Source organism: Mucor mucedo, assembly GCF_025094135.1.
Source record: "Mucor mucedo strain NRRL 3635 chromosome Unknown EV154scaffold_238, whole genome shotgun sequence".
In the NCBI taxonomy this organism is placed as follows: Eukaryota; Fungi; Mucoromycota; class Mucoromycetes; order Mucorales; family Mucoraceae; genus Mucor; species Mucor mucedo.
The window spans coordinates 1-21,407 of NW_026252522.1; the positions used below are offsets into that span (position 1 = coordinate 1).

Genomic DNA, 21,407 nt, shown 5'->3' on the forward strand with positions numbered 1-21,407 from the left:
CGGTATTTCGGTAACTTTTAAAAGTTGTGCTTTTGGCCTTCACCATTGCTGTGCCTCCATTTAAATAAATATATTTCTTATACATATTCTTTGCTGCTGCAAACTACGCGTGTGTTTCGCATTATTATCCACGCATTGGATATTGCTTATTTGATTTTTCCGCGCGATTTCCTTTGGTAACATTTGTTGCCATGGTTTTTTAAAAAGCCTGGATAAAAGCAACAAATATTTTTGATTAAATTATTATGAAACAGCATTCTGTAATGGAATTGTTTAGTTGGAAGCCTTTGGAGTAATGATTCTGTTCCCAATGTTGGTGGAATGGAAGCAAAATCAGAGGAATGGTAGTGGAGCTAAAAAATAAATAAAAGAAGCTGTTCGATATCCGTCATTCTATGCCAGCCATCAACCATCGTCATGTATGTAGCACAACATGCAAAACTATTGTTGTTAAAATCAGTCCCAGCAAAGTGTGCTGTGGTATGTTTGGTGGCTTTTTAAAATTTAAATGGCGGGCAGTCACAAAGTATTTTTTTTTCCTTCAAACCCATTCTAATTTTTTTTTTTGAAGTTTCCGTACATATAACCAAAACTTTTTATTTTTAAACAATGGCCAAAGAACAAAAGAAAGAGAAGAAGGTCAAGGTCGCCAAGACCGAAGGTTCTGACAACGAAGAAGAAACCCCTCGTTTCCAATCTCCTATTGCTCACCCTTTAGCTGAAAAGAAGCTCGTTAAGAAGCTTTACAAGACCATCAAGAAGGGTAAATTTCGTTAATCATTAATCTGACACCTCACTAAACAATTTTTTCTTTAACGTTTGCAGCCAGTAAGGTTAAGCACGTTCGTCGTGGTGTTAAGGAAGTCGGTAAGGCTCTCCGTAAGGGAGAGAAGGGTCTTGTCATCATTGCTGGTGATATTTCTCCTTTGGATGTTATTTCTCATATGCCCGTCCTCTGTGAAGACTCCAACGTCCCCTATGTTTTTGTTCCCTCCAAGGAGGAATTAGGTGAAGCCTCTTCTACCAAGCGTCCCACCTCTGTTACCATGATTGTTCTCGGTGGTAAGGGTAAGGACATGAAGGCTGCTGCCGACTATAAGGAATTATACGATGAGTGTCATTCCGCTGCTAAGGATTTGGTAAATATATACAACAAAGAATGCAGTAAATGATTTTGACGTCTAACCCTTTTAATTTTGTAGGATGAGAAGCTTGTCTATTAAATATTAGAATTTGTCCACAACTCTCATTATTGTTTAAAATTGTTTTTTATTTCCCTCTATTCTTACTCTTTTTTGCTCTCTGTATCTCATCAACAACAACATTAACGACACTACCTTCAAATTCATATCTTCTCTTTTTTTGTTTTACATAAAAAAAATCTAGTACATATAGTAATGTGGAGGAAAAAATCACTTTGACATCCATATTTTGTAAACAAAAAAAAATAAAAAAATCTATCATATATGTCTTATTTCTGTCAAACTGTCTGGGTGGTCTGTAGTGATTTCTGTGTGGTTACACGCTTTTACCAATCTGGGTTTCTGACTAGCCGACATCCATCGTAAATCAGAGAACTCGGATTTGTAACTACCCGAAACCGTATTTGTTTTTTATTTTTGTTTTTGGCTATGCCGAGATTGTTAATAGTCCATAATTTTATCCGTAAGTTAAATGGCTGCGCTATCTTATTTAGTTCTTGTATGACATGTATAACACATTTAACATGTGTATGGCATGAAAATGGACGCTGATTGTCACGAATTTTGTATCTTATCATTGTCTTGGGTAATTTCTAATTTTTGTCGTTCCCGGGCAGCTGTTCACGTCGCAAAGAGACCCCTTACCTCCTTTAAGACGTTGCTTATAATTAACTAATTAAATTTTGTGAAGTCAATCATGCAGAACAGCCTTTCCACATAAAAACAGTCTTTCCGCAGCATTATTTTTAGGGCATTTTTTTTTTTTTGACAGAGTATTTAAACCTAAAAAATTAACTTTTATATTTTTTCGCTTAATATGTGCGCGCGCATTATGGGGGGCATTTAAGATTTTGTTAGATCAGCATGTAAAGTTACACAGTTTAATCCGAAAAAGCATCAAGAAGTACGGGTAATTTCTGCCCGAACGCTCATTTCGACTTTGAATCGAGTCTATAAATATCGAAGAAAAATTGTTCTTCTTTTCTTTTTTATTTTCTACAAATTAAGACTTTTTCTTGTAGAGCTTGTTTTGTTTTTGAATAGATTACATTACAAATGAAAGAATCAGACCAACACTTTCAGCACGATAAGAAAATATTGGTTTCTGATTCACAAGACGAAGGCATGGTTGCAGAAGCGGCTCCTCGTGAAGTTTATGTAAGCACTGGTGGATTTGGAGAAGGCAAAGAAGAGATCAATATCGAAGGTACCTGAGGAAAAAAAAAATAAGAATCTTATAGTTGTCTAAGTAAAACATTTATTTCTATAGCGGCACTTGATGAATATTATGATTTGAAACAAGAGCTGTCTCATATCAGTCGTAAATCATCCAGAGTATCAGGAAAGCTAGAAGAGGGAACTGCCGATCAGGACGATTTCAATCTTAGCGACTTCTTGCACGGCATGTCAAATGACCAAAGGCAAGCAGGACATCAACCAAAGCATTTGGGTGTAATTTGGAAAAATTTATCTGTGGAGGTAAATCTTATTTTTAAAGAATCAAAATAGATCCATTTTCATGTGTAACTCACGTTACAAACTTATGATAGGGTGTAGGCGCAGAGGCTCATACTATTCCTACTGTTACCAGTGGTATCATTAAGAACCTTCAATTCTGGAAACTGTTTGGTTTCGGAACCAAGAAAAGCGTGAAGATTATTCTGAAAGATCTTTCTGGATTCTGTAAGGACGGTGAAATGCTATTACTCTTGGGTCGCCCCGGAGCTGGATGTACTACTTTATTAAAGATCATTTCAAACATGCGCAGCTCTTTCACGGATATTCAAGGAACCGTAAACTACGGTGGATTTGACCAGAAGCATTTTGCTAGCAAGTTTCATGGCCAAACATGCTATAATTCTGAAGAAGATCAGCACTATCCTACATTAAGCACCAAACAAACATTACAATTTGCACTCCGTACCAAAACTCCGGGTACGCGCTTACCCAACGAATCCAAAAAAGAGTTTATTGATAAGGTTCTCTACATGCTCGGTAATATGCTGGGTCTCACCAAGCAAATGCACACCATGGTTGGAAATGCTTTTGTTCGTGGTCTTTCTGGTGGTGAACGAAAACGTCTTTCGATCGCAGAACAAATGACAACACAAAGTACAATTAATTGTTGGGATTGTTCCACTCGTGGTCTAGATGCTGCCTCTGCATTAGACTATGTACGGTCACTTCGCATCATGACAGATGTATTCCATAAGACAACGGTAGCTACACTATATCAAGCATCAAATAACATCTTTACTCTCTTTGACAAAGTCTTGCTTTTGGATGATGGTTACTGCCTATACTTTGGCCCTACAAGATTAGCAAAACGATACTTTGAAGATCTTGGGTTCTATTGTCCACCTCGAAAGTCGATACCTGATTTTTTAACAGGCCTGTGCAACCCAATCGAACGTGAAATCATACCTGGATTTGAAAATTCCGTGCCTGTCTTGGCAACTGATTTCCAGAGATGTTATTATGGATCGTCTATTTATCAAGACATGATGCAAGAATTAAAAGCCTACGAAGAAGTTTTGGAGAGAGAAAATCCTGCAGAGACTTTTAAAGAAGCCATGGATCAAGAACATCAAAAGCGTGCGCCTAAAGGATCTCCTTATATTGCTTCATTTTACCAGCAAGTGCTTGCTTTAACCGCTCGTCAATATTATCTCTTGATTAAAGATTTACCGTCACTTATCTCTCGGTATGGTACTATTCTGATCCAATCTCTGATCATGGCTTCTTGTTTCTATCAGATTCCGGGTGACGGTAACGGTGCTTTCTCACGTGGCGGTGCAATCTTTTTTTCGGTGTTATTCAACTCTTTAGTATCTCAATCTGAATTGATTCATTTTTTAATGGGTAGACCAGTCCTGGAAAAACATAAACAGTATGCATTATACAGACCTTCTGCATTTTATGTGGCGCAAGTCATTATGGATATTCCCTATGCATTTGCACAAGGTAAAAAAATAAGAAAAATGAACAACAAAAGAAGACTTTTGGATTCAACTAATACTTCTATACATAGTACTTTTATTTGAAATCTGCGCCTATTTTATGATGGGACTGAATTTGGATGCTGGAAGATTTTTCACCTTCTTTATTGGATTGTTCTTCATTAATATGTGCATGAACGGCTTTTTCCGAATGTTTGGCGCAGTTACATCAAGTTTCTTTTTAGCAACCCAAACAGCCGGTGTGTGTCTTATCGCGATCGTTACGTATTGTGGTTATGTGATTTCTTATGGTGACATGCATCCCTGGTTGTCCTGGATTTATTGGATCAGTCCTATCGGCTATGGTTTCAAGACACTTTTGGTGAACGAAATGAAAGGCCAAGTGTACTCTTGTGAAGGCGCTGGAAACGCTATTCCGTTTGGTCCCGGTTACGATGACTGGAATTACAAAGTCTGTACTATGGCTGGCGGTAACCCGGGAGAAAATTTTGTGACAGGTGACAGCTATCTGAAGAAAACCTTTCAGTGGAACACCGCTGACTTATGGGCTCCTGATTTTGTCGCAGTGGTTGGTTTCTTTATTCTTTTCACCTTGATCACAGCGCTCGCTATGGAATATAGTGATGTGAGTAAAGTAGGTTCCTTGACCAAGCTTTACATTCCTGGAAAGGCACCCAAACAACGTACACCCGAAGAAGAAGCCAATCGTCTTCGTAGACAAGCAACAAACTCTGAAAAGATGGAAGCTATTTCTTCTGGTACTACGTTTTCCTGGCAAGACGTCAATTACTCTGTTCCTATCAAGGGCGGTAGTCTTCAACTATTGAACAACATTAGCGGCATTGTAAAACCAGGACATTTGACGGCTTTGATGGGTTCCTCGGGTGCGGGTAAGACGACGCTTTTAGATGTGCTGGCTCGAAGAAAAACACTTGGTACAGTCGACGGTCGTCTTTATTTAAACGGTGAAACTTTGATCAACGACTTTGAACGTATCACGGGCTACTGTGAGCAAATGGATGTCCATCAACCTGCTGTTACTGTTCGTGAAGCACTTCAGTTTTCTGCCAATTTACGTCAGCCTGCTGAAACGCCTCAATCCGAAAAGGATGCCTATGTTGAACAAATTATTGAATTGCTTGAAATGGAAGATATTTCGGATGCCCAAGTAGGTAATGTTGACTTTGGATTTGGTATCTCTGTCGAAGAAAGAAAGAGACTCACGATTGGTATGGAGCTGGTGGGCAAACCCCAACTTCTGTTTTTGGATGAACCTACCTCTGGTCTTGACGCTCAAAGTTCCTTTAACATTATTCGTTTTATTCGTAAATTAGCCGATGCTGGCTGGCCTGTTCTTTGTACCATTCATCAACCTTCGGCCATCTTGTTTGATCATTTTGATCATCTTTTGTTATTGGTTCGCGGTGGAAGAACTGCATATCATGGCGAGATCGGTGAAGATGCTCGTATCATGATTGATTATTTTGAAAAGAATGGAGGTCCTATCTGCTCTGTTGATGCTAACCCCGCTGAGTATATTCTTGAGGTTGTCGGTGCTGGCACTGCTGGAAAAGCCAGACAAGACTGGGCTGATATTTGGGCTGCTTCTCCCGAATCCAAGGCATTAAGTCAAGAATTGGAACACGTTCATGAAGTTGCTGATCAGAACCCTCAACGTGAAGCCCTCACTTATGCTACTTCCTTTAAAACTCAATTCTACCTTGTTCATAAACGTATGGCGTTAGCATACTGGCGTTCACCTGATTATAATATTGGTCGTTTCATCACTATCATGTTCACCTCCTTGATTACTGGTTTCACTTACTGGAAATTGGGTAATTCTGTATCTGATCTGAAAAGTCGAACCTTTGCCCTTTTTGCTTCCTTCATCATGGCAAATATCCTGATTATCTTGGCACAGCCTAAATTCATGACAGAGAGAATGTATTTTAGAAGAGAATACGCTTCGCGATATTATGGATGGATTCCGTTTACTGTCTCAGTGGTGCTTGTCGAAATTCCCTATATATTGGTGCTGGGTGCCTTTTTTATGTGCGGCTTTTACTGGACAGCTGGATTAACTAACGTTTCTGAAGCTGTAGGCTACTTTTATATCATGCTGGTGTGTTTTGTATTCTGGGCTGTTACACTTGGTTTTGTCATTGCCTCTGTTGCGGAAAATCCCGTGATGGCGGGTGTTGTTAATCCATTAGTTATTTCCTTATTTATTCTATTTTGTGGGTTTATGCAACCTGCCAAGTCTATGCCTCGTTTCTGGAGTAGTTGGATGTACTGGCTGAACCCGTTTCATTACTTTATTGAAGGTCTGGCTGTCAATGAATTAAGTTATATTGTAGCAGAATGCAGCGATAAGGATTTAGTTAAATTCTTACCACCTCCTGGACAAACCTGTGGTGCCTACACTCAAAACTTCTTTTCCTATGGAGCAACTGGATCTATCGCTAACCCTGAAGCCATGCAACCTGATTTGTGCGGCTATTGTGCATTCAAGTCCGGCGCCGAGTTTTATGAGACTTCCTTTGGTTGGGATGTTGCTAATAAATGGAGAAACTTGGGTATCGTTATTGCATTCTTTGTATTCAACGTTTTCTGCTTTGGCGGTCTAGTTTATTGGAACCGTAAAGGAAGAAGATAAACATTACCTTTCACCTTTTAGTCCTGTGACATATAGTGTACCTTTAATATCTAATTATTTTCATCAAAATTATTTTTAACAATAAACAATTTTAATCAATCACATTTCTAAAAGCGTTTTCGGCACGGAGGTTTATATATATATATATATATATATAATATCCATAGGCTTCTTTCATGGGATCAATGTTTGACTTGGATGCAGAATTCAATTTTGAGGCATATCTAAAATATAACATTACTTATCAGCTATGTTTAAGTACGCGTATAATTCAGCATACTTACTCGAAATCTATGTGTAATCTTTACCCTTCATATGTTGATATTGAATAAATGGTAAACTTATAAATCCAGGTTGATGATTTGCACGTATTGATGGTGCATAAATTTGTTCACAATCATCTCTAGATTGATATTGTGATTTGATTTTTATTTTGATCTGTATTGGTTTTGGATATGAAGACGGGATGACCCTAAGTAGCATATGTCTTAGATTTTGTTATGGTGTATGATAGCTAGTCAGATTAACATTGCAAGCTTGGTTAGTTTACCTATGCCGATAACACCAGCTTGCTTTGATCTTCTTCTTCATGCGATCGGATTTTAGTAAGTGTATCGCAGGTTAATCTTTGTTCTTGGAAACGTTTTGATGCCTAGTATTAGAATGACACGTGGAAAATCACATAGATCATTTGGTATAATTTACCTTGCTTGGCTCTCCTTTTTCTGACTTGGCTATTGTACCTTTCAGATGTGTGTAATTTCGATCAAAATCAATTGGATATCATTTATGGAAATAAGCATATATGTAATAGTGATCTTTGTTTCCTTTTAATTTTCCTTAAACTTATTCAACTATGTTAGTGTACTCTGCGCACTTTAGGATCTTAACGTAATGACGTAAAATCAAGTAGTTATGCTTATTCAAAACATTAGTACGCTTAACATTTTAGCAATATGAACGTTTATTAATGGCAGGTTTCTCTCGATAAGAATTACAGTGGTAAATTTAGTATTTTTTTTTAAACACACCAAAGAAATTATTTATATTACTCAATTTATAACAACCAATTAATGGCTACGAACTTTTCGGGTTATTATGCTCCTGAAGATCATACTAATCACAATTTCCTGTTAGCACTGTCCCTTCGCCCAACTCCATCATTGTCATCTCACTCTCCCCTTTAATGTATTTTCGATTCCAATTCTCTATGTTTATGGTATTCAGGTAATGTGACTACGGCATTTATTTTATTTGCATGATTTGATAATCACGTATTTGTACATATTCAGACACCTTGTACGATCTGGGGCCAAGTTCGACGGATCTATGTAAAAGTTTAGTAAATTTATCCAAACCATAAGTCCACAAAAAAAAAAAAACTTACAGCTTCATATAGCTCGGGGTTGACCCTGTACGCCAAAAAAAAAGTTGATTAGTTACATTTAATATACGACATGTGTCAATAAAATCATATTTACCTCCTTAATGCTTCGGGGTCTTCTGCTAAGCAGACAAATGTTGTTGTGACACCACTAGATATAACTGTGGACACTGTAGAGAACATGGACATACCAATGATAAAACAGATCAACATGACGATTGGCGTCATATTACCAGTAGAATTATAGGATGGTTTCACTACTAATAAATAAATGTAGCCAAACAAAGAAGACAGGATACCAACAAGTAAAGATCCCATCACCAAAACGTTTCCAATCAGGTTGTCGTTGATCATAGCCTCAATACCACGATCTTGAATCATAGACCAAGTGCGCTTTGCAGAAGGAACAAATCCTTGACCGTAAATTGCAACACCACTGAAAGCATATTGGTTGAACCACTCCTACAGAAAAAAAAAACAAAGACATGTGAGATTACAAATCCCAGTTTGTCACGCCTTGTAAACACACAAACTTACAAATAATCCTTGAATACAAGACACAATGCATTCGATGATACACAGAGCAAAGCTAAGGAGCGGGTTATCGGAGCTGGATCTAGCAACTTGAATGAAATAACGAAGAGTATTGATAAGAGCGACTAACAGAGCGCCGAAACAGATGGAGCCAAAACTGGTGGTCAAGGCTCTCTTTGCGCTTCCCCAGATGGGATGGGCAATTTGATTGTTCAGGAAGTAGACAGTTGCAAATACGCCGGATAGTGTAACATGAGTGACGTAAGAAATAACTTGAGATGTCCAGTAAAAGGAAAATACCAGAAAGACCATGGCTGCATTTAATTTGGAGTTTGTTTGTGTGCTTGAGCTATCATAATATGTTTGATATACGCCAACTACAGTGATCATAAACCAAATAGAATACACTGTTTGAAGCACAAGCGAGATGATACCAGTGACTAGTGTACTTGAATACTTACGAGTAATGGCAGTAACCGACTTCAGCATGACTAAAATACCAGTTAGGTTAGATTACATAACAACAATTATGCACAGGATGACTACTTGCCTGTTGCAAAAGGAATTCTATCTCTCCATGACCAGAAACAAAAGATGTACAACACGGAAAAAATGAGGAAAATGATAGCTCCAGAATAGTATTGCATATAAAAATAGTAAGCTGTTACACCAAGATATAATACGATGCTGCCCACAAAAGTTATCCAAATCAACGGTCCAGGAATTCTATATTGGAAAAAGTTAGCCATTTATCCTTTTTCCACTAAAAAAGAGATGACTTACAAATTTGCTAAAATTAGATACATAAAGCTAATAACAAAACCAATGATAGCCGAATAACCAAAGATTTTTACAGTGTCTGTATCGAATGTAATTCCAGATCCAGTATTGGGTGTGGTACCACTACCGCCATTACCGGATCCTGTGTTGGACGAAAAACTACGTAATCCGATCACGGATAATGCGACAAAACCAGCCATGTTGCAAAGCCACAATATAGTAGCCCAAACATCTTTAAATCCACTCGAAGGCCGGATTTTATCATTAGCATTTAGTGGTGCTTCGCCTAGTTCTGCATAACCTGCACTTGTGTTGTATTGTTGATTTTGATGACCTTGCTGAAGTGGCTCAGATGATGGAGGATAATATTGTGGTGGTGGTGGTGTACTGTAATTATAGCCCTGTGGTGGCTGTGCGAATTGCTGGGGTGGAGGTGGGTATTGTTGTGGATAATTTGGGTCCATTGTTCCTTCTTTTTAGTTCTTTGATAAAAAAAAAAATTTAAAAAAAAAAGGGAAAGAAAGAGGGGTAGATGATGAAACAATTCGTCTTTGTTCTTTTTAAAGCAGTTACATCTAATCAGTTTATGCTCCGACCGTGCTTCTTTGGACTGTTGTTTTGACAGATTTATCATTTTAGTCTAAAAGGCACCTCACATATAATAAATTAAGAAGAATGCTTTTAAAAAGAACAATAATGGGGAAAATCAAGAAAAATCACACACAAACGTATAAAAGAAATGAAACGAAAGATGTTGGCAGATCCCGATCTTTTACACGATAAACATACTGTCGATATACTCAAACCTTCTCCTCCCGTTCGTATTCGTCCTGAATCCAGCACACCCCCACCTGACAATCATATGTCCGTACGACATATATAGTTGATGTTATAGAAAACAAGCAGAGGGTCGGGAGCTGAAGAAAGCTCCAAAAAAAAATAAGAGAATCTGTTTGATTCCAACAATGGTAATACTGATCATCAGGAAGCGACTCCCGAGCAAGAGGCTTCTCTTGAAAGAAGGAGAGAGACCAATTTAAAACTTTAATGGAATGGTGTCCTTAACAATTGTGCACCAATTACCTGTTCTTTGGTGGTAAGGAAGATACCTTACCATCCATCGAAGTCAGATCTCCCTCTGCTTTTAATTGTGAATGTGTTCAAAAAGTAACTCTGACAAAGACCGTCAGAATGTACTTTTTGATATAAATATTTAATAAAATACTGGTAATTTAACACCTTATGTGATAGTTTATAGAGATCACGGATGTACGCGGCTGTAAGCTCTTACCGGAAACATTGATTTTGATGGGCATGTTTCCTTCTTCTCCCACAAGCCTATCCATTTGAGTTTGTGGGGCTTTGGGAATGAAGTTTAAAACACCCCGAAGTCTTCTGAGGGTATTGCAAAGTTTGAGTAGAATGAAAGTATTTCATCAGGAAGCCGACATATAGTTTTTCTGAGAAGCACATAGGTGCCAGAAGCGAGCGGTAGCAACGAGCTGTTCTTGACTGATGAAGACGTGCACAAAGTGGCGAAACACAGTATCTATTATAGGCGCTTCCAACAAGTACTGTAGCAGCCGAACAGTGAACACCGTGGTAGCCTTATAGTACCTACTGTAGCGGCCGCACGGCCCCCATACAGTACGTATTTTTCTTGGTTGAATGAACTTTGCAACGTGCACCAATTAGGCCTTTGGATGACGGCGGAAAATTATTGGCTTAATAGAACTAAGACTTTTGTCGACAAACAAGATGAAATAGCTCAAGTAGAAAGCATAAGAACAGGACTGGATGGAGCAGCTGGTGGGGACTGGCGATACTCGCGTGTTGCAGTCATGGAATTATTACTTACAGAAGGACAAGCTTCCTGTCTGGTACTTGGGTACAAGCAAACCAAAGAAATTCGCGACAAAGCCAAACAAGAAAAAAAAAGTATCTGCTGATTTGCCTTTGGCAGTTGTACATAAACATACACAAGATCATTGTCATAGGTCGCATTCTCGTAGAGCACAATTCTTTGAATTGCAAACTGAACTTGAAGCTCTTTTAGATAAAAAATAAATAAAAAAAGGTCTAGTCGATACACAGCACTTAAGCAAGTATTGTCATTACTTGTTTAATTGTTGGGACTAAACAGTGCACATGAAACTGTAGTTATAGTTTGTAGTGAAACAATGAATTATCCCTTCAGCGGGCTATTTATCTGAGTATGGCAAGCAATAAAAACCATCTCTTGTTATTAAAAATTTTATCGTGAAAGAGTTATACAAAGGTTGAAAGGATCAGAGTAAAAAAGAGTATGTAAAACATGTATAAATTAGATCAAAGCCATGACAGCAACACCTGCGATAGCAGCGGCACCCAAAGCGGCCTTGTTAGAGTTACCTGCGGAGCTAGATGGAGATGCGGTGGGGGCAGCAGAACCAGAAGCAGCGGCAGAGCCAGAAGCGGCAGGAGTAGCAGCAGCAGCAGCTCCAGAAGAAGCAGCAGCAACAGCGCTAGAGGTGACGGGAGCAGCGTTTGCATTTTTGACAGTGAATTGACCGGTGTAAGAGACGTTAGGTGCGGTACCCAAAATAAAAGCAAAGTTGTCCCCAGGTAAAAAATCGGCAGGGATAGCCCATGAGTAAGTACCCAGTTTAGCATCGACGTTTTCTGCAACGGTGATAAGAGGTTGAATGTTCGTGGCGCTACCTTGGGCTAAAATGATCTTGCTGATAACATCGGTAACAGGGTTGATCCTAAAGAAAGATTGGTATGAGTAAAATGATTGTGTGTACCTGAGAGTGCAATATTATTTACCAGTTGATGACAGCAGCACTACCAGCGTTATAAACTGTACCGGGAAGAGGAGATGTTACATAGACGGGGCCAGTATATTCTTGACCAGAAACAAGAACTGCAGCGACAGCGTATATGGCAGCAAAAATAAACTTCATTTTTTCTATATTTTTTTTGTTTTGTTTTGTAAAAAGTGAAATGGGTATTTATACTTTTTTTTTTTTCTCTTCAATTTTTTATTTCGGGAACCGGAAGTACCAATATGGTAAGTGAACGCCAACTTTCTGAACAAATCAGCCCAATAAAACAGGATCATTACTTTTTAAAGTTTGTAAATGGAACAAGACAATTTTTTTTTCCCGTCTAAGCAACGATTTGATTGTCCTTTTTCAGAAGCCAAAAGTATTATTTTTAAACGTGGCTACAATCTATTGTTGAAAGCGATAGAAACCATGTTGTTTTCTAGTTTTCTTTTTGAGCATACGATAGGTGCTCCGCTCCCACATTGTGACCACTGATCGTCTAGGCCTTTTCTGATTTTTGTTGTTTCTCTTTTCCAAAACACTATGGCTAAACCCAAAGGCTCCAAGTTTAAAAAACAAGACGGAAAGAGAAAGAAGGGAGAGAAAAGACCTCATCCGCGAGGTGGTGGCTTTGGATTCGACAAAACAAAGCCATTGAAAGAATTGCTTGGTGAACCCTTAGCAACAAAGCGATCGCCCGTTAGATCTACCAGAATGAATTACGATGCAGAAGAAGAAGGTACTCTTTTTAATCGGATTTATATCCTTTTAGAAGGTAATCAACTAAAATTTAATGTCTAGTGCATGTTGTTTCTAGCGGATCCATACTTGATGAGAAACGACACTTGGCGACTTTCAATCAACTTTCGACAGTCTCTGTCACTAGCATTACTGCGGCGCCTGTTGATGTCCTTGAACAAGAGGAAACTCTTGACTTCTTTTTTGATTCCACGCCTGCAGAAACTGCTATTGAGCCTGGAATTTCTTTACCTGTATTGGAAGATAAACCAACTCTGTCCAACTACGAGCGAAAGAAACAAAAAATTATCCAGGACGATTCCATTTATCTCGATAGTGACGACGATGACATGTTTTTGAACGACGATGTATCATCTATTAGCAGTAGTGAGGATGTTGAAATGTTGCAGGCACTTAGTCATTGGGGTAAAAAAGATATCCTACAGTTTAGTGAACCAACACGGGGACATAAAATGACTTCAGATGATGAAGATTATGCTATATTAGAAGGTGCTACAATGGGTGATATATGTGAATCAGACGAAGACTTTTCTCTCGACGATGATGAAGAAGATAACATATTACATGAGCCCGGGATGGATTTTGATCTCTTGGAAAATGTACCAGAAAGTCTGAAGAACAGTTACAGAGGAATCATGCAGCAGGAGAAAAGCCGATTAAAGAAGCAGGCGAAAGCCCAACGTAACTTTAATTCACGAAAGAAGGAGAAAAAAGAGTTACCTAAGCAGAATAAGGACAATATGCTGGATCAGTAAGTTGCGTTTTTTTTAGGCGTTTGTATGAAATGTCAACTCATTTTATATTAGGATATTGCACGAGTTTATAAGAAGAGACCACATCCAGACCTATAAGCTTTCGAACCTCACGTACCATGGCCGTAGCATGGTTGTACCAAAAATAGCAAAATTATTCCAATTGGAATTATCACACTCGGATTCCAAAAAAAAGTATATGAAGGACGGAAACAAGAAAAAATGTATCGGCATTAAAGCTCTTAATTTCATAGGAATATTGTACTTCGAAAGACATCAAAAACCTGTATACCACTATCCTATAAAGAGCATTTGAAAAAGACGAGCAAACATGTAATGAAAACTAAGCCCATTCCATCCACAAGGAAACGTGATGGAAACGATTCTAGAGCAATGCGAGATAATCAGAATCACGGAAAATTGGTTGCTTCCGACTCTGTGCCAATTTCATCCAGCAACATTGGTCATCGTATGCTAGCCGCAATGGGGTAATTTTTTTGTTTTGTTTTGGGCGGGTATTGAAATAAGACGAACTGACAAGCATATATTTATAGTTGGAAGCAAGGAAACGCCATTGGTAATAATGGCGATGGTATTACTGAACCTGTTAAAGTATTCATGAGAGCAAATAGAAGAGGTTTGGGAGCATAAAAGAACGAAAAGTCTATGTATGGTGGATTGGGATATCTTTGTGTATTAGACATAAAATAGGTAACTGACAAAAGTTATCGCTTTTGATATAAATAGATTATTTTTGAGTGATATTAATAAACAGCGTCGTAAAAATCGAAAGAATCATTTTGTTGTGTCATATGCCAACATGCATCCACATCATGCCCGTTCAGCTTATGAAACATATATGCATAATGCTTTCTTTTTGTTTTGTAATTCCTTGGATATTATACTCGTCTCAATGGATTGTATTAGTTGAGTTCTTCGCTATAGTAATGATATGTTCTGTGGACATACATCAATAGATACTTCGTGCTTTTTACGAAAACGGGTTGCTATCCCAACTGATTTTTTTTTTAGAATTGAACCGCGTGATCTAGCATATATAGTGTTACACCATCACACCATTCTTCAATCATTCGGGTAGAAAAACAAAGGAGGTACCAAAATCAAGCCCGATTTTATAGGCACTTAGATGAGACATGCGGCCTTGGGAACATTGCCTTGCCATGTCATTATTTATCCTCTAACTAAGCGCATAAATTAATCTTCTCGGTCATGTTACATGACTTAATGCGGTTTTTCGCCACATATTTATTCCTTTTTACAAAGATGTATAAACAAACTCTAAAAACTAAATAGATTAAATAAAAAGTTAGGTAGACACACAATAAAATTTTAGGACAATCTCCAATAGCGCATGTCTAAACAAACAGTAGGTATGCTAAATGAAAACCAACAATCAAACACTTACATATTAATTGGATTCAGAATAATTAATCCGTACAAGTTTTATAGTGTATACCATATATGCTGAGAAGTACATATCATGTAATAACTATATAGATGTTCTTGCCCAATTTTTTATACATAGCATGTCAGACTTAGAGAGACTATGTAATTCATGTTATTCCCCCCCCCCAATTGTGCTTCACAAATGATGATAAAGAACACACTAAAGCTTTAAATTGGGATGTTCATATATTTGCCTCTGGCCTGGTCTTTGTTCCACATAATAGAAAGGAAACAAAAATAAAGTTTCATATTAATGGTTTAACAACAGTTAGCAATGGCCGAATCTATTTGTCTTTAACTACACTATATAGCCTTACACTAAAAGTTTGTTTAAAATATAACATATAAATATTTTAATCAGGTTTCAACAATGATTTCTGAAATGATTTATTTTAGAAATTCAACGTTTAAATATGCATTACTATTATCGCCTTTAACTACACACACAAAAGATTGAAAAGTGAATAACTTTTAGTGTATGTTAGCCTAGTGTTTGAAACCCATGATAATCATTAATAATAGAGAAGCCATAATAAGAGCAACCCCAGGCTGGGTATCAAAATGAGCACCACTATAAGAGGGAGGGTTTGAGAGAGAAGGCAAATCCTTTGACAAATCTAATTTATCACATTGAATATTGCATCTGGTCTTTTCGGGGACCTTAAATGTAAGAGTTTGCGTTTCCATAATGCCTTGTAGCTTGTCGCAGTTATCAATACTGGACGGAATATCACTCAGGGGAGGGCAATGATAAGCATAGTCCATCGTATCTGGTGTAGGAAAAATAGTCTCCAGGCATGATGCACCGTACTGTAGTATGGACCCATCTGTGGCAGTTATATTATGTTTCGGGCAAGATTCACCGGCTAATGCAGTAAATAGATTATCATATTCTTTGTTAAATGTAATATTCATAGTTGTAAACAATAAAAGCAAGACAAAATCAACCGATTAGTTTTTATAAAGGTCTATAAAAATGGATCACAGTGTCACAAATGAACAACTGGTTTCTATAGAATGGTGGCGCAAGAACGAGTGTTATGATGTACAGATTAAAAGTTTAATATAGAACGGTGGCGCAAAAAAAAAAGAACGAGTGTTGAAATTTATCAATGCTGAACCACATTCATCTTCAGAGTGGATTCGTGCTCTGTTTAACTACTTTGTAAACTGTATATAGTTGACACTCCTGAGAGCGGATGATTTTATTAATGCTATAACTCAGAGAAATGCTACTGGAATTACATAATGTTAGTCTTTTAACGGTAAATCGATTTAATTTTAGTTGAGTGGAACAAAGTTCTGAACATTCGACAAGTTACACAAGTCATTTTCGTCATATGGGTACCTACCAATTTGTCAGAGGCCAATAGACGCTGGTGGTGTGACATGTATCGTTTATGCAATAGTATACCAAATTCGTAATAAAGGACGTAAGGTTTTTGATTCAGAGTATTAATTGAGGAAATGACATGAGCTTTATTGAAAAGTATGAATCAAAAATTCAGAAATTCTGTCATCTTTTAACCTGATTTGGAGTGCAGAAACGCCATTAAATTTTACGGGTGTTTTTTTTTAATACCTTCATGTAATCAGTTATTCAAACTTATAAAGACGGAGCACAAGAGACCAAAGTGAACTTGAATCAGTTTCTTTAATCCATGGTATTTAATAACTGTATGTCTTGCACAACTCGCGAGCCATAGTGACAACTGTTGTTATGTTTGTGTTTCTGATTAATGTAGTTACAAAATAATCGAAAACTATTGTATGGCGTACAACCAAACACTTGTCACGATTCTGGACGTAACGCAGAAAAGTTGTAAGCCCAGAATTATATTCAAGTTACGCCCAAATTCACTGAAATTTTAATTTATGGTACTAAAGTCTAAACTCATAAAAAGACAAGACCCGATAACAGAATGGCAATTGCTTACCAGATTGCATTTGTATTTTTAATCATAAACGGAGTGACATCCTTTTATGTACACCAACACATAGTGTCAGGATAACTTATTTTATCAATGGTCCAGTTATGTGCACCCTTATTTCTACCCAGTCTCATAAAAGCGGGTTCAATGAAGTACAATCAATCCAAGCTTTCGTGTTTTGAAAGCATACGAGAAAATTAGCCATGGTTCACTCAATATATTTTCTTGAATTTACACGTGGTTAATGAGTATAACTGTAGACTGGCTTCTTTACATATGTTTTATGTTTGTATGTGTGAATTCCCTAGCGAAAAAAAATTAGTATCAGTAAAACCAGATTGAAAAGTAAAGTCAATTTTTTTATTTTTTTTTATTTATTCAGGGGTTTTATTTACGGAATAAACGAACTTGTCTATTACTGTTATACCCGATAAATGGAAAACTGTCATGTAGGATCTATAATGACAAACCCGGGAATACTTTATGCCGTAGAATGACTGAGAACACGGGCCAGATAAGTTATTCTGACTTAATGATTATGTAACAAATGTTACGGTTTATAAATTGAGTTTAATTCTATTTAATTATTTATTTTTCTTTTTCTTTAACTCTATACCAAAATATAAATACACTGAAATATGGATCCTATTCAAGAAATGCGTCGTCAAGTATGTGAAGAACTTCATGGTTCTGTCACAATTGTTGGTAAGTGAGGATAGGATAAAGGTGAAAATAGTATTGATGATGGCATCACTATTTAGTTTTGGGTGCTTCTGGCGATTTGGCCAAAAAGAAGACATACCCAGCCTTGTTTGGTTTATTCAAGAACGGATTTTTACCCGAGAATACACGTATTGTTGGTTATGCACGTACCAAGATGACCCAGGAAGACTATCTCAAACGTGTCACTCAATACATTAAATCTGACGACACCACTGAATTTCAAAAGATCCTTTCTTACGTGTCTGGTCAATACGATCAAGATGAATCTTTTCAACAATTGGACAAGTTTATTTTGAACAGTGAAGAGGAGAGACATATTCAGGTTGGAAAAAGACATCGTGTCTTTTACATGGCTTTACCACCTTCTGTTTTCATTACGGTCGCACAAGGCTTAAAGAAGAACACCTATGCTAAACAAGGTTTGAACCGTATCGTGGTTGAAAAACCTTTTGGACATGACTCTGAGAGTTCTGCTCATCTCGCCAAAGAATTGGGTGCCTGTTTTACAGAGGAAGAGGTAAGCAGTAACAAAAAAAAAAAAAAAAAAAAAAAAAAGGAGGCGCAAAAAGATGACTAATGGATGACAAGACTTTCCGAATCGATCATTATCTTGGTAAAGAGATGGTTAAGAACGTTATGATGGTTCGCTTTGCAAATATTTTCTTCTCTCAAATCTGGAACCGCAGCAATATTGATAATATCCAGATTACTTTCAAGGAACCTTTTGGAACGGAAGGTCGTGGTGGTTACTTTGATGAGTTTGGTATTATTCGTGATGTTATCCAAAATCATTTGTTGCAAGTCATGTCACTCATCGCCATGGAAAGACCCATCTCCACAGATGCTGAAGATATTCGTGATGAAAAGGTCAAAGTCTTGAAATGTATTCCTCCTATCTCTGTCAACGATGCCCTTTTAGGCCAATACATTGCAGAAAACGGTAAGCCTAGTTACCTTGACGATGTCACAATCAAGAACAAGGATAGTTTGACACCTACATTTGCGGCTCTGGTTTTGTTTGTTCAAAATGAGCGTTGGGAAGGTGTACCATTTGTTTTAAAGGCAGGTAAAGCATTAAACGAGGCAAAGGTTGAAGTACGTATTCAATTCCGTAATGTTGCCGGGTCTCTTTACAATGGAGCAGCTCGTAATGAACTTGTTTTACGCGTGCAACCTGATGAAGCCGTTTATATCAAGTTCAACAATAAGCAACCTGGTTTATCATATCAGACAATTCAAACCGAATTGGACTTGACCTATCAAAACCGTTATACGGACATGGCTATTCCCGATGCATACGAGTCGCTTATCTTGGACGTGCTCCGAAACGATCATTCTAATTTTGTCCGTGATGATGAACTTGTGGCTGCTTGGAAGATCTTTACACCCCTGTTACACAAGATTGATGCACACCATTCTGATATCAAATTATCTAATTACAAGTATGGATCAAGAGGTCCTGCCGAGTTAGACAACTTTATGAAGCGATATGGCTATGATCGTTCTAACGTGTGTTACAGCTGGCCTGTTCAAAGTGTTGCACCTAAAAAGGAATAATTTTTTTTTTATATGAAATAAAAATGGCTGTTTATTTATTTATGCACCTGTACGCCTCACCTGATGTGAGACGAACAAAAGAAAAATCTATGCAAAATAATATAGTTGGACCCTTCTTGTTTGTTTACCGATAGACACAATACTTGTTTATTTTTATGCTGAGCTTTGTAGTGTGTATACACAAATAAAAGAGATGTTTGTCTTTTTATTTTTCGTGTTTATCCTCATCGATTATGATCATGAAGATTTTCAATTTGTTTACGTCATTTTTAGACGTAATTGGTTTATCGAATGATAAATGGAGTTGCGGAAATCATAAAAAAAAAAAATGAAGTTCCGGAAGGGTATTCAGTACCCGGGTGTGGGGTCACCTTTTTGTATGATGTATGAGAAAAAATTGCATCAAATGGGGCTAGCATTAAATATGCTTAAACACCTTCGTAATTGAAATTGGGCATAATCATGAGGCATATACGAGCTGGGTGAGCCAAAATTATACTATGCGCATACGTTTTCTTTTTACCCCCTTCGCTATCAACTTCATTTTAAACATTGTTTGTCAAATGTTTCATATTGTTTTTTTTATACTTATCATGAACAACTTTTTCAGTATTTATAGTGACTCCGTGTCAGCCGCGGTTGCTCTCAAAAAACCGTCAAAATTCAGTTACGGGACTCGCTCCCAAAAGATCATATCGATGTTTGCTAATGCGGGTTTCAAATTGAGTGCTTCATTTCCAAAGCAGAACTCTAAAGCAATGTAAAAAATGCCTTCTGTTGATTGCAATCTGAGTAGTAGACATAGTACACCTAGTCTCCAATATAAAAGAAATAGCACTGCTTGGTTGTTCTATTATACCTTGTTTAATTTGAAACCTGGTCATACCCTTTATAATAATGGCAATGTTTATCGCGATGTAGTGCGTTGGTCTTACTCAAACAAAATTTGATAACGACAAACAAATTCTATAATTGGCATAAAAGATACATTTGAGATTCTCGAGGCAGATATTTGAGTAAAAGTTAGAGGCTAAAAAGCAACTTGAGATCGTCCGGGTGATGCTTGTTAAAGGCGCATCTTTTGGCAAATTCTTTAGTTGACTGAGTGGTCTCAATGTAGAGAGGGAAACATTGACGCTGAGATTTGTAATTTAAAAGTATCTACTCAGCTCAAAGAGTCAGATAAGGTATCGCCTTTATCTAGTAATTATACCTGCATTTCTGTTTAATTGTAATATAGTAACCATTACAAATAAAATAATCATCAACTGGCTTGATTTGTTATTGAATATAATATTAATCGATAGTTATGCAAATATAGTATATCAGTTAATGCGCTATATAAATTCTTACCCGTTATGGAAGCGATCTTTCGAGGACAAGGTTTGGACAGATGATATTTATTTTTTGTGATTGTAACAAACAATAGCCGATACGTTGGTGGGACATTTTTTTTTTGATAACATGACACTGGTGATGGCAGTAACAAAAAGAAGGATAGACATTAACCCAGTTAGCGTATGTACATACAATCTGCATAGGGGTTAGTAACGCCCAACTTGTAGCGAGAATGCTGACAAGGGGGGACGTGTTCGTAATGCCAGCAAATTTTATGCGAGGTTAGTTTCCCATTCATCTCTATAAGATCGAAACGTGGAAACTCGGTAAATGTACGACTGCTTTGTAGTTGAGGTTTTTTGTGGAAGCACACATAGAAATCGATTGCTGCTTGACATTGTTAATGCAGTAGTAAGAGAAGAAAGGTTCTATAGTGGCATGTTTTTTTTTATTTGGATTAAATTAAAGTGCGCAATTTGACCAATCACGCATTTTAAGATTTACGAAATGCACGGGTGAGGAGTGTAAAGTATTTTAAGCCGTTCCGGTCAGGT

General features: G+C 37.4%; 7 protein-coding genes across 7 annotated transcripts; 4 read left to right on the forward strand and 3 right to left on the reverse strand.

The window, feature by feature from the left end:
* The first annotated feature begins 571 nt into the window (after positions 1–571).
* Positions 572–1,482, forward strand: EV154DRAFT_142498 (RNA-binding protein Nhp2). Its single transcript, XM_051594069.1, has 3 exons — positions 572–763; positions 826–1,139; positions 1,203–1,482. The coding sequence occupies exons 1-3, from the start codon at positions 610–612 to the stop codon at positions 1,221–1,223; spliced, it is 489 nt and encodes a 162-aa protein (XP_051450601.1). The 5' UTR covers positions 572–609; the 3' UTR covers positions 1,224–1,482.
* Positions 1,483–2,161: 679 nt separating this feature from the next.
* EV154DRAFT_607936 (ABC-2 type transporter-domain-containing protein) lies at positions 2,162–6,922 on the forward strand. Its single transcript, XM_051607644.1, has 4 exons — positions 2,162–2,409; positions 2,473–2,681; positions 2,753–4,166; positions 4,234–6,922. The coding sequence occupies exons 1-4, from the start codon at positions 2,259–2,261 to the stop codon at positions 6,816–6,818; spliced, it is 4,359 nt and encodes a 1,452-aa protein (XP_051450602.1). The 5' UTR covers positions 2,162–2,258; the 3' UTR covers positions 6,819–6,922.
* An 868-nt stretch (positions 6,923–7,790) lies between these two features.
* On the reverse strand, positions 7,791–10,077 carry EV154DRAFT_546414 (plasma-membrane choline transporter-domain-containing protein). Its single transcript, XM_051604697.1, has 6 exons — positions 9,520–10,077; positions 9,287–9,462; positions 8,740–9,227; positions 8,300–8,664; positions 8,206–8,230; positions 7,791–8,145 (listed from the first exon to the last, which is right to left on the reverse strand). Exons 1-6 carry the CDS (start codon positions 9,978–9,980, stop codon positions 8,107–8,109), a joined length of 1,554 nt encoding a protein of 517 aa, XP_051450603.1. The 5' UTR covers positions 9,981–10,077; the 3' UTR covers positions 7,791–8,106.
* Positions 10,078–11,711: 1,634 nt separating this feature from the next.
* EV154DRAFT_142532 (uncharacterized protein) lies at positions 11,712–12,665 on the reverse strand. Its single transcript, XM_051594070.1, has 2 exons — positions 12,325–12,665; positions 11,712–12,263 (listed from the first exon to the last, which is right to left on the reverse strand). Exons 1-2 carry the CDS (start codon positions 12,459–12,461, stop codon positions 11,840–11,842), a joined length of 561 nt encoding a protein of 186 aa, XP_051450604.1. The 5' UTR covers positions 12,462–12,665; the 3' UTR covers positions 11,712–11,839.
* Positions 12,666–12,869: 204 nt separating this feature from the next.
* On the forward strand, positions 12,870–14,488 carry EV154DRAFT_571635 (uncharacterized protein; the record flags this gene model as incomplete). The annotated part of the gene is made up of 5 exons (XM_051606279.1): positions 12,870–13,065; positions 13,128–13,836; positions 13,892–14,032; positions 14,092–14,325; positions 14,392–14,488. 5 exons carry the CDS (start codon positions 12,870–12,872, stop codon positions 14,486–14,488), a joined length of 1,377 nt encoding a protein of 458 aa, XP_051450605.1.
* Positions 14,489–15,790: 1,302 nt separating this feature from the next.
* Positions 15,791–16,219, reverse strand: EV154DRAFT_488312 (uncharacterized protein; the record flags this gene model as incomplete). The annotated part of the gene is made up of 1 exon (XM_051599090.1): positions 15,791–16,219. One exon carries the CDS (start codon positions 16,217–16,219, stop codon positions 15,791–15,793), a length of 429 nt encoding a protein of 142 aa, XP_051450606.1.
* A 1,624-nt stretch (positions 16,220–17,843) lies between these two features.
* EV154DRAFT_531986 (glucose-6-phosphate dehydrogenase) lies at positions 17,844–19,603 on the forward strand. Its single transcript, XM_051603863.1, has 2 exons — positions 17,844–18,475; positions 18,547–19,603. The coding sequence occupies exons 1-2, from the start codon at positions 18,113–18,115 to the stop codon at positions 19,513–19,515; spliced, it is 1,332 nt and encodes a 443-aa protein (XP_051450607.1). The 5' UTR covers positions 17,844–18,112; the 3' UTR covers positions 19,516–19,603.
* The last annotated feature ends 1,804 nt before the right edge of the window (positions 19,604–21,407 follow it).

What these genes read in the sequence shown, in the direction of transcription:
- EV154DRAFT_142498 (XM_051594069.1), top strand. Translation starts at nt 610, where the DNA reads ATGGCCAAAGAACAAAAGAAAGAGAAGAAGGTCAAGGTCGCCAAGACC. An exon ending in TTACAAGACCATCAAGAAGG is followed by an intron (nt 764 to 825) that starts GTAAATTTCGTT and finishes TAACGTTTGCAG; the next exon opens with CCAGTAAGGTTAAGCACGTT. An exon ending in ATTCCGCTGCTAAGGATTTG is followed by an intron (nt 1,140 to 1,202) that starts GTAAATATATAC and finishes TTAATTTTGTAG; the next exon opens with GATGAGAAGCTTGTCTATTA.
- EV154DRAFT_607936 (XM_051607644.1), top strand. Translation starts at nt 2,259, where the DNA reads ATGAAAGAATCAGACCAACACTTTCAGCACGATAAGAAAATATTGGTT. An exon ending in AGAAGAGATCAATATCGAAG is followed by an intron (nt 2,410 to 2,472) that starts GTACCTGAGGAA and finishes TTATTTCTATAG; the next exon opens with CGGCACTTGATGAATATTAT. An exon ending in GGAAAAATTTATCTGTGGAG is followed by an intron (nt 2,682 to 2,752) that starts GTAAATCTTATT and finishes AACTTATGATAG; the next exon opens with GGTGTAGGCGCAGAGGCTCA.
- EV154DRAFT_546414 (XM_051604697.1), bottom strand. Translation starts at nt 9,980, where the DNA reads ATGGACCCAAATTATCCACAACAATACCCACCTCCACCCCAGCAATTC. An exon ending in TATCTAATTTTAGCAAATTT is followed by an intron (nt 9,463 to 9,519) that starts GTAAGTCATCTC and finishes TTTCCAATATAG; the next exon opens with AATTCCTGGACCGTTGATTT. An exon ending in CTTGTATTCAAGGATTATTT is followed by an intron (nt 8,665 to 8,739) that starts GTAAGTTTGTGT and finishes TTTTTTCTGTAG; the next exon opens with GAGTGGTTCAACCAATATGC.
- EV154DRAFT_142532 (XM_051594070.1), bottom strand. Translation starts at nt 12,461, where the DNA reads ATGAAGTTTATTTTTGCTGCCATATACGCTGTCGCTGCAGTTCTTGTT. An exon ending in AGTGCTGCTGTCATCAACTG is followed by an intron (nt 12,264 to 12,324) that starts GTAAATAATATT and finishes ATCTTTCTTTAG; the next exon opens with GATCAACCCTGTTACCGATG.
- EV154DRAFT_531986 (XM_051603863.1), top strand. Translation starts at nt 18,113, where the DNA reads ATGACCCAGGAAGACTATCTCAAACGTGTCACTCAATACATTAAATCT. An exon ending in CCTGTTTTACAGAGGAAGAG is followed by an intron (nt 18,476 to 18,546) that starts GTAAGCAGTAAC and finishes ATGGATGACAAG; the next exon opens with ACTTTCCGAATCGATCATTA.